General features: G+C 39.3%; 1 protein-coding gene across 1 annotated transcript; it reads left to right on the forward strand.

Moving 5' to 3' along the window:
• Positions 1 to 1,798: 1,798 nt before the first annotated feature.
• On the forward strand, positions 1,799 to 11,825 carry Smp_086270 (putative forkhead protein/ forkhead protein domain; the record flags this gene model as incomplete). The annotated part of the gene is made up of 6 exons (XM_018795915.1): positions 1,799 to 2,425; positions 2,787 to 3,361; positions 4,541 to 4,566; positions 7,245 to 7,328; positions 8,015 to 9,470; positions 11,756 to 11,825. 6 exons carry the CDS (start codon positions 1,799 to 1,801, stop codon positions 11,823 to 11,825), a joined length of 2,838 nt encoding a protein of 945 aa, XP_018650180.1.
• Between the last annotated feature and the right edge of the window lie 228 nt (positions 11,826 to 12,053).

A 12,053-nucleotide genomic window follows, 5' to 3' on the forward strand; every position in this document is an offset into this window, starting at 1 on the left:
TTCGTATGAGTGACTCATCGGTGTCAAGAATCAAGTCATATATATTCTGACATTCTTCACCACAAACAATGAGAATGGTTGAAGTTTATTACCAGAATAGTACACAAACCCAAAAACAATTTTGATGAAGTCCTTTTCGTTACAAAATGTTTAGGACCCCTATGTTGCAGAAGAAGCGTGTCTGCTCTCCGCTTCAATCAATCAAATGTTGAAGCGACAATGGAATTATTATCAAAATTTTCTACCTGACCAACAGAACATGGGGATCTGGATGCAACGAGCAGATTTCTACACCCTATTGCATGCAATCAGGTAGTAGGTGTATACGTAGCAAATGGAAGCTACAATCATAAATAATACCATAGCGACCGTTTCTCCATCAAACAGTGTGCTCAATAAGAAGAAGAGGAGAATAGTTACTAGCAGTAGCATGCAGGACACGCGCTTCATCACGAGGGTCTGCGTACGTTTGCGTGGTTGAAATACATGAGCAACGGAATTCGTATGGATGTTAGTCAAAGTTACTGGGGTGCTGAATGACGAAAAACCAAGTTGGTTCAAATCAAAATTAGTGGATATTACAAATCAGTACGTTACGACACCAGTCCCGCAATCTGAGTTGTTGACTAAAGATCATCAGTAAGCATTGAGTAAGTTTATGAAAGAGGAAACAATATTACTACTTCGTCCAGATAAGGGTTCCGTTGTAGTCATCCTAAACAGGGATGGATACATTGGAAAAGTAACGTCCATTTTAAATGATTCCACTAGATTCATCACCCTCGACTTGCTCCTGAACACATACATATAGTTATTATTGATAACCTTTGTCATTTTAATCTTTTACATTCACTCATGCCAATTGTTTCGCACTACATCTTACCTCAATGTAAGAAATTTTAGTACATACTTGGTTGTAAGCAGCTGATGAGAAACCACAAAATATAATCAATTCAAGTTATTCTGCATCCATGTTTGTTCTGGCTTTATTTCAGTTCATAAAGCGAACTAATTACACGGAATGTTAAGGAGATCTATCAGTTGGTTTTATCAAACTTGTGAAACCGCCACACATTATACGGGCGAAAAAATGAAAAGGTTTAAAAAGAGAAGTAGAGCTGTTTTTTTAAAGGTGGCGAACTGTCTCAAGCAGGGTATTTCTCAACATGATCAGGATTGTTTATCAGACGACTTATTAGTGGTGTGAATATATACTGACAAGATCAACATCAATGTCAGACGACTACATAGTTAGTTACCAAACGTATCCAGTTAGCATGATATATTCCAGGAAATCAACAAAATGTTTATTATCTATATTATGTAATTTGTCCAGTAATATTTTGGATACATTTCAGAAGATAAAATCAAATAACAACTATCCTTTGGACGGCAAATTACTGTGAGATACCAAATAGGGAGATTTCATCTTGTAAGGGTTTTTTTAAAGTAGTATGTGATACATTTGATCAAAGTTTCAATTGCTTTTTCTATACTCCTTTACCGGAAGTCGTTTGGCGCAGTCGTTGTTAATGACGCTTTCGTGTCTTTCAAGTCTAATAATGGTGTAAATCTTAGTTGGAAGTTATTTCCATTTTGGTATGTAAATAAAATAAATGTTGATGTGTCTTGTTGAATTTTATTTTGCTGAAGAGTGCACAGACCTTGTCAGTAGATTCATTTGCAAGTGTTTCGATCACTTTTTATTTCAGGTCTTCATTATTGTATGGATAAAGTGCATTCACATGCTCTATACTCTTATTCTGATATCAATAAATTATCCCCATTAGATGTTGATATGACCGTCATAAACAATTCAGATTCTGACAAGAGTGGCGTTTTTCTGGATACATGGTCTGTAAAACATTCCAGTGATTTAGTTTCAACCCCAAATGATCTGGTTTCCCTGGCATGGCTTCAGAAGAGGGATATTCTGCAGATAGCTCCGTTAGATGGAGAAGAAGATGGAAGTGATTCTGTTAGTTCGCCGGTCACTGGACGACCAGAGGATGAAGATAATTTCGAGACCAACCCTATCTTGCACATGGATTCGTTGGAGCCTGTTGTTAACCGTTCACCTTCGCTAGTACCTGTATCACAGTTTTCAGTTCTAGACAGATGTGTCCGACGTCCTGCCTCGGTTTCTGGAGATCAGCTCTCTCATAGCGAACAATCGCGTTTCTCAACAAATCCTACTGTTGCCCTTGGCACCCATGGTCTTACAAAGCCAAATTACAGCTATACGCACCTTATATTTATGGCAATCGAATCTACTCCACAAAAATGCATGACTGTCAATCAAATTTACAACTGGTGTGAATCAAACTTCCCATTTTATAAACATGCTGGTGTTGGATGGAAAAATTCTCTTAGACATAATCTTTCAATCAATAAGTCTTTCAAGCGCCTACCTCGTGATAGTCGTGTAAGTTCAAGTCCTTTTTCCGTTTTTAGTTTTAGGACTATACTACGAGATTTACCCATAAGCTTGTTTTCTTCCCTTACACAGAATGAACCTAATATCATTTTGAACTGTCGTAGTCTCGATATGCTGTGCTCTCAGAGACAGGAGCATGAGGATCTTGATGATGATGAGGTGATAGAGATTGTCATACGCACAACAAATGCACTTTTTATGTCACTAATATTTCCTGACGCACCCGTGTTACTCGTGTCGTATCGTATTAATTGTCAAAATTTATGTAAAAGCTTGTTGTTGTGTAGATAAAAACCAACTTCTGTTGCTCACATCTCACCTCTTCTACCGTCTTTCTATCTCCAAATAGGGCCCCGGTCGAGGTGCTTTCTGGACGGTTGAACCTCGTGAACGCGCATCCCTGCTAGACGCTATCAAAAGAAACCCGTGGAACTTCGCCAGTGTGACTGCGATGGGATGTCACTTATCTGATGGTTCTCACGACGTTACTTCTGCATCTGCATATCCAGTTAGACGTTTTGGTCTTGCGCATAGCGCTCCTGGTCACCTTTTACGAGCCGAGGGATTGGGAAGAGATAAACTTGAGTCAACCCCACAAATCCGTCTACTGTACACTAGCGATGGTAAAGTCTTGGCAACTTACGATGCTTCATTCGTTGATCCCTCAAAGTTTGAATACGATCTGACTGCTGGTAAGGAGAATGCTGCAGTCTTGTCTTCTGATGTCCCTTTGTCCGACATCAGGTATTGGACTTTACCATCTGGAGACACTACCAGCACTGATGGTGCGACGGCTAAAGTTGAGTGGCCGGCTGAAGAAGAGGAGAAGTATTTGGATACTTTACGCTTATTAAATGAAGGAGAGGAAAAAGTCACAAAGTCACAATCAACTATAACAGAACCTTCAGATGAGAATTCAATGAGGTAATTTCCCTTAAAATTTTACCTTGTATACGGCTTGAAAGTCCTGGTTTATCCACCATTTACTTGAGTTTTTGTTAGTGAGGTTTTAGCTTCAGCTAGCGCTGGTCCAAGGGACAAGGTCGCTTTATCAAAGATCTTAAAACAGGACCTTGACCAGCTTTAAGGTTAATTGTTGATTAATCTATTATAAAAATTCATATCAGCTGCATAGCAGTGTCATTTTCAACTGTCTTTCCTAGCATGTCACTTATTCTCTTCGATGTTTATAGATGTATCGAGTTAGTTATATTTACCAGCTTAATAGTTAGGGAGATTTAACTGTCTGTATCTGTTATGCCTTTGCGGAAGGTCACTTAGCTTGTTGATGTCGAAACCTAATGGGTTGAATCTCAACCTTACAAGAAGCCTTCACTTTTTAACTTCAGTCAGAACTTCCTAAATACAGTAGAACACGTTTATAATCACGTTTTTCAGCGATTGGTAAGAATGCCAAATTTCTTGATCTATTGATTTTCATGCCACGACGGGTTTTGGGTAGAGTGCAAATCAATCATTAAACGAGTTAAAATTATGTGGGAATATTCGTTAAAAGTTCGTGTACACCAAGTACATATAAATGTTAAGCAGTGTATGAGAATATTTTTATATCAAAGTGAACTCTAAACGTGTTGTACATTCGGCACATTGGTTTTATACGGTTCTTAGTAATGGAGTGGAAAGTTCGTTTAGTACCTGGCAATTGTCAACCCCTAAAACAATGTTGGAGCGGAGTTGAACATCTTGATAAACCTTGTACTTATATTACAATCTTAAGTATAGGTTAACGAATAGTTACATTGCTAACCTTTATTTTTAAGGACTGGTACTACATCTGTTAGTCGGAATCAGAGTAACTAATATATCCGTGAAATTAGCAAAATAGTCATTTTATTGTTATTTGGGTCATTAGTTTATAATATACTATGGTAATTTGTCTGAATGAGCATCACTGAATATCAAGTTAATTGGATTTCATCGATAAGTTTGTTGAGAATGAACCGAGGAAGGTCGACTGGGTTTTGGAAAAGTGTCGTTTTCAGGTATTTTTGTCCTACAAATAAGCTTGTAATTTTACAATTATTGTCTTTTTCTTGTTTTGTCATTTTAATAAACATTATCCACAATCTTTTTTATGTATAGTAAAGCGAAGTCTGAAGCTTTGGAAAGTAAGTCTCTTTCAGCCTTATATTGTTTGATATCTTATTTGATACCCACAGTTTTTTCTTCATATCACTTTATATTGTTGAAAAATGTTCAAGTATAGGCTCATGCTAAAAGATTGGCTAATATTTACATGTTCTTAACTACACTTTACCTTAGTAGTTTCGTGTCCTGTAGTGTTAAATTTCAGGTATCTTACAATACAACTGTAACAACAAAAACTACCAACTTGAACCATGTCTTATTTATTTGAAACAAATATTGGTACAAGGGGGCACCAGATATAAATGCACCCCACAAAAGATTGTCATTTCATATAATTGTGTAAGGGCTATGGTGCTGTCCTGGTACCCAAACCGAAGCAGATGGTTTTCTTAGGGAGCCACACCCCGAGCCTTTGGCCTAAAGGTCTGATCCACAAGGCAGTGGAGCATCGTAAGGAGATGCAGTCCCATGGTAGCCGGTGACCGACGATCGGTTCATACGCCATTTGTTCCCTCGGGATACTGGAGCCCATGTGCACCATTGGTTTATAATCAGGGTTTTCTAGCTCCAAAGTGACCACCGTTCACATATTGTTGACTATGATCCTGATTGTCAGTCAGTCAGCTACAACGTAGGACCAGGCACACATATGCATCGGTCCAAGTTGCCATACCTCGTTAACACAACAAGATCAACACCGGATTCATAGAAATTTTTAATTTAGTGGTGGTAGTATATAAAAGATAGGTTGTATATAAGGATATAGTACAGAAAGGAAGAACGTTATGAAGCAATTTTAATCTCAAGGTTTAAGGGAAGATAAAGAGTGTATACACCTACGCTATTGTGACCGATTCTTAGCCATGTCACCTAGAGTCTCTAACCATTGGTCAAGATAGTCACGCGGACCCCAACCAGGTAGTCTGCATCTACCAACATGGCTCAGACTAGAAGTTAGTGACTTCAAGCACTGATGCCATGTCTTGGTTTGGCCGCCCCTAACTATCTTCCAACCATCCACTACACTAGTCAGCATAGCGTGTCGTGGTAATCGGTGTTCAGGTATACGTAACACGTGGCCTAACCATCTCAGTCGATGAAGATTCATGACCTCATCAACTGATTTACCATCATTCCCTAATACCCTGTGTCTAACCTCACTATTACTTACCCGGTGATCCCAGCAGATGCGAGCAATATTTCTAAGACATCTGTGGTCAAATACTAGTAACCTACAAGTATCTTCTACTCTTAATGGCCATGTTTCACAGCCGTAAAGTAGAACAGAGCGAACTGCTGCGCAGTATACTCGTCCCTTAATTGATAGACGGACGAACATCTCGTCTTCGCCATAGGTGACGTAAGTTGGCAAAAGCAAAACGAGCTTTTTGAATCTGTGCTGAGATTTCGTCAGACACCAACCCATTAGGGCTGATCAGACTTCCAAGATAAGTGAAGTTGTCCACGCGTTCGACTACTTTATTCCCTATCTCTAGTTCAGGTGTTGACGCAGGCCAGTCCTGGAGTAACAATTTACATTTGGATGGGGAGAAACGCATCCCAAACATCCTGGCATTATTACTCAGTTCTAACAGAAGACTCTGCATTTTGTCAGCGTCTTCACCAAACAGGACTATGTCATCTGCGTATTCTAAGCCGATTAGTGCACCACCTGGTAGGAGATCAATTCCTGAAAATTTAGTCGAAGAGAGTGTTATTTCCAGCAACAGGTCTATAATGAAGTTAAACAAAAATGGGGATAGTGGACAGCCTTGACGGACACCACTTGAGGTTGTAAAACCAGATGACAGTTCGCCATTAGCTCTGACTCGACTAGTAGTGTTCGAGTTAAGAGCCTTCACAAGGTTTATGTACTTCTCAGGTACACCATTCAATGACAGACACTGCCACAGAACCTCTCGGTCTACAGAGTCAAATGCTGCTTTTAAGTCAAGAAAAACTATCATTGTCGGACGCCGATAAACATGCCTGTGCTCTAAGACCTGACGAATAGTGAATATGTAGTCGATGCAGTCATGACCGTTTCTGAAACCAGCCTGATTTTCTCGTGTTTGCAGTTCACGAGTCTTAGTTAGGCGCCCGATAATTATTGAGGCTAGTTGATCCCGATTGAGTTGTTCAGTGTCTATTATTTGGAGTTTATTAATTTCGAAAACTGCATTTCACAGTCTTAAAGTATTACAGACCAAGCTGGTGCGGATTGTGTCCACTCTCTTCTATATCAAATCCGACACTGACTACTCCATGTTAGCCAAAGTCGAGTGTCTGGTTTGGGATTTCATCCATAAGAATTAATAAGAGTTTAGCAATGAGTGAGAACGTCAGGTTAATTAATTACGTCACTCTGTATGATCAAGATACAACTACACAAACAACATCTCATGTCAGAAGAAAACCTCGTCAGAACATCGCGGTATTATTACTCAAGATGCACATACGACTGCGCTTTGTTAGTTCCTTCGTAAAACAAGTCAGTACTCTGAGTCAATCGAAAAGTAGCCAAATAATAGATAAGGTCTACTTTACTCTTTCTCTGTGATAGTCACACTAACGGCCGAATTTTTAATACCCGTCTTCTCGATAACTTTGTACAGTTGTCTACTGTAGTAGTAGTTTTTGCCTGTTATCTTCACCTTTAACGAAATGTATTTAAATTAGGCGTATTTTTTCCCTATAGGCTTTATTGGTACTCATATTTTGGATGATGCGAAACTGGTCACCAAACAAAAAAGAAAGTCACGGTTGTTGCCAACCCGTATAAGTAAGTTTGTATATGTAGATGCAGTTTTCAGACGCTTCTGTGCTCAATTCAAGTTCATTCATTTATAACTGCATGGTTCTTTTAATGATTATAAATTCAGTGCTACACACTGTAGCTGCAACACAACTCAGTTTGCCGTGTTCCATGAATAAGGCTTTTGGTTAGGAAGAGTAATCGTGAATCGCCCTGGAGTTTGAAACTTATTACTTTGTACTTCTCAACAGCATTTTTTTGAACATCTATGTTCATGTTGCTGCGAATAGGTGATTACTACTACTTCTCACTTTTAATAGAATCTCACCAACTTGTCTAACTTAATAATTGGGCGATTTTTCACTATGAAAATAACCAGCAGGAAATACCATGTGTCCTATTCAAGCAGAACGTAGATTAGGGCTTTTAAATATCAGGTAAAGGTTAATCGCAGATAGCATTCAGTTGATCTAGCAGGTATATTTTAACCTTGCCCTACTTGATGAAGTGCTAACATTACCACAGTGGGACGTGAGTAGACTCTTATTTTAATATTATCCTCGCAAATTGATCAATGAATAATAACGTCTTTGAAGTCTTAAGTACTCTCTTGGATTTTATGTAGATCTTCGTATAAAAAAGGACTTCATTTATGAAATATATTATTTGTTTCTTCAACCTAATAATCACCATGTTATATTCGTCTCCTATAGGGAAGTGTAACGAGTGTAAGGAAAATACATCTGGTTGTGAATCCTGTCTGGCTAAGCGTTATGAGGTCCTTAATAGCAATTACGTTCGTTCGGCGCTCAAAGAATATGACCTTGACATTGGCAACATGTTGGACTGTGATCAGGAACCGGGGCCCGCTGGTGGACCACTTGTTAAGACAATAACTACTAGGATTTCTAAATCTGCTTCACCAGTTGCCGAGGAAAATGAAAGTGATGTGGATTCATGTGACGAAAAACCAGCCAACCCTGAAACATTAATTTATTCGTCAGATGAAGTTTACGTCACACCACCCCCGTACATTGACCATGAATATTCTCACTGCCAAGCCCAACTACGCCGACCTGAAGAAAATCAGCTTGTAAATAAATTTAATGACAACTACTATACAAGTAGACTGTCAGAATTAATGAACCTCTATCCGCTTCTCAAAGCTTTTGTGGATTCCATAGTTCTAGAAACAGATGCTAATTATGAGACAGATGAATTTGACGACGGCTTTAGTTCATCAGAAAATGATATATACAGTGAAGAGGACTTTGATGGGGAAAATCGTGAATTAAAGGAATCGGGTATTCAGGATCTTTGTGATTGCGAATATACTTTTTGCAGACGGAGCTCTCGTCGCCGGCATCCAGTTTCACCGTACTACGAAGCTCGTAAGACACGTTCATTTAGAATTCCGTCTCGTGGTGTTAAGCAGCGTAAGGGAACCAGATCAATGAAATTGTCTTCATTAAACAGTTGTCCCACCCGAAGATCCAAACGAGTTATAAAGGCTCCTCGCCGTCCATATGATGACTTTGAGAGATCTCAATACTATAATTATGAATTAGATGATGAGTCAAGAATATTGATTTTTGATGGAAGGGAAGGAAATTTCGGTTCCAGCGCTCGATCTAATATGATGGAACGTTACAGTCGCCACTCACCTAATAGTCAGTCAGATATTGATTCAGAAAGTGCTGAGAAATCTATGGATATTGAGAATAGTCGATATCGCTACCAAAATCATTACCGATCATTAAAACGTGCTCATCAACCTATTTCAGGTACTCAGCCACACTTAGACAACATCGTTGGTCGTTCGTCTCCTGATTTGGAGGACTATGATTTTAGTTCTGATCAAGAAGAAAGTTATTTACGTGCTGCTTCCACATTACAAGTAAGAAAAAACGGGACAACCTTCAGCTCATCCCATCCACTTAGCAAACGATCTCAAACAAAAAAGCAAGAAACACATCTTGATGTCGCCGATGGTTGGAATTCTATGAAGTGTCCAGTTGGGCGGAAAATAGATGAATCTTCAATTAATGGTGTAAAGTTAGGAGAAAGTCACAACGGTTTTTCTGATGATGAACGAGTGATTCAAAGGGAATTAAGTGATAAAATTCAAACCTATAAAGAGACAGTAGAGGAGCCTGTTTTAAAACGAAAGTTAGTTTATGCTTTGAGTATCATTATTGATTCTGTTGTAATTCGTATTTACTATTCCCAGTCCCTAGTTTTTTAAGTGAGTATATATCTGTTTCAAGTCAGTCGTATTATATAGAATCTCAAATAATTAGTTTCTAATATCAGCCTTCACCCCCAAATGCCCTGGTACGGCCGAGAGTGGGCAGAGTCCGCTCTCCCTCTCGAAATGCTCTCACATGGCCACGCGAATATATAGCCTCTGTCAGGGAAGTCCTACTCACTGCCTTCTCGTGGCGGCTGTGTTGTTTATGAAATTGAGAGGACGAAAAGCGAATGTCCGGCGCTTTAACAGGGTTGGTGGATATAGAGGATCCACCTAGGGGAGTTGGAAAACCCTGATTACAAACAAATGGTGCACATGGGCTCCAGTATCCTGAAGGAACAAATGGCGTATGAACACATTGTTGGTCACCGGCTACCATGGGACTGCATCTCCTCACGATGCTCCACTGCTTTGTGGACTAGACCTTCAGGTCAAAGGCTCCGGGTGTGGCCCCCTAAGAAAACCACCTGCTTCGGTTTGGGCACCCGGGCAGTATCACAGCCCTCAAACAAATCAAATGAGATTTATGAGGCGCATATTTATCTGGTGCTTCCTTGTACCAATATTTATGTGTTGAAATATATAAAAATAAATAAATATCAAAAATAGCAACTAATCAACAACTACGCCATTGTTATCGATTCTGAGTCATGTCACCCAGAGTCTCCAATCATTGGTTATGATAGTCACCTGGACCCTAACCAAGTAGTCTGCATCTACCAACATGGCTCAGACCACAATTTAGTGACTTGATCAACTGATTTGCCATCATTCTAATACCTTGCGACTAACCTCATTGCTACTTACCGGGTGATCCCAGCAGATGTTGGCAATAATTCTAAGACATTTGTGGTCAAATACTGTAACTTACGAGTACCTTCTACTCTTAATAACCACGTTTCATACCCGTAAATTAAAACAAAGATTTGCTGCTCAGTATACTCGTTCCTTAATTGATAGACGGATATCTCGCCTTCGCTATAGTGGCTTTTTGAATCCATGCAGAGATTTCGTCAGACACCAGCCCATTAAGGCTGATCAGACTCAGTTCAGTTGTTGATGCAGGCCAGTCCTGGAGTAACAATTTACATTTAGAGGGGGGAGAAACCAGCCTGACTTTATTGTGTTTGCAGTTCACGAGTCTTAGTTAGGCGCCCAATAATTATTAAGGCTAGTATTTTAGATGCTATATTAGTCAAACTAATCCCTCTATGATTATCGCAGGATGATTTTGGTCCCTTCTTATATATTGGGACAATCAGAGATTGTGACCAGTCAGATTGGATAACTTCCAACTCCCAGATTTTAGCTAAAATATCAGTCAACCTAATCGCTGAAATGTGACCACCATATTCAAAGACCTCTGTAGCCAATCTATTAGGACCAGCTGCTCTTCCTCGTTTCACATTAGCTGTAGCCTTTTGAACTTCAACTAGAGTTGGTGGACTTACTTCAATGTTCCATCCAGACCGTTTGGGAATGGTGGCTAACTGTAAAGTAGCTGAAGGTCAGCTAAACTGTTCTGTAAAGTGTTCCGCCCATCGTTCTAAACGTCTGGGCTGAGAGCAGATAAGTGTCGTCTTTTTTCGAGATTGTCTCGCTTACAATTGACTTCTTAATTCCAGTTTCTTTTATTAGTCTAATGTTACCTACAGCCGCTGCCTTTCCCATCTCTTTTGCTTTCGTTGCCCACCACTGCTCACGATCGTTCCGTAGACTTTTGGTTAACCTAGATCTGTTTTGCTTTCGCTCTTTATCGTGTTCGGAGCCTGATGGAATGAATTTACTCGAATCCATCAGTGAAATAGACTTGGAAGAAATCCATTGGTTTTTTTGTAACCTTTTGGTTTAAATTACTAATAGATGTTACTGCTGCTTCAACAGCTGTTCCAAACAACATCTGATTCAGCCTCGTTCGCGGAATTACCTAAGTGTAACTTTAGTTGTTCCTGGAACTTGCTTTTGGCTCTCTTGTTACTGAGTTCAACTCTGATGGGTATTCTTAATGTGGCTTTTCTGCGTCCATTGAGGCACAAGCAAATACGTGCTAATTAATTGGTTAATGATAAGCTATGTGTTGAGGTCTTTAATACTGAAAGTTGCAATGTAGTCACCGATTTTAGTTGTTTGACACTAAGCTTGTGTCCATACCTTGCAATGTCGAGTGTAGTTTCACTTTTTTTATTTCTTTGTATTAGTAAACAGACGGCTGTAGATGCAGCACGATTACTGCTGGGAATCAGTCAAATCCAAAATCTCAGACAGAAATCTGAGTGTGTGGACACCAGTGTAGCTAGTTCAACATTAGATTTCAAAAGAACATCCATCTCCAATACAGATAATGCCACTTCAGAATCTATAATATTACAAGAAGTGCCGGCCACTCTAATCTAAAAATGTCTTTTTCCTCTTTTTTTGAATATATATATATATATATATATATATATATGAGCGTGTATATCTTTGAACTTGAATAACTCGTTGATTTCAGGGTTACCTAT

Source organism: Schistosoma mansoni, chromosome 2 (genome assembly GCF_000237925.1).
Source record: "Schistosoma mansoni strain Puerto Rico chromosome 2, complete genome".
Taxonomy (NCBI): Eukaryota; Metazoa; Platyhelminthes; class Trematoda; order Strigeidida; family Schistosomatidae; genus Schistosoma; species Schistosoma mansoni.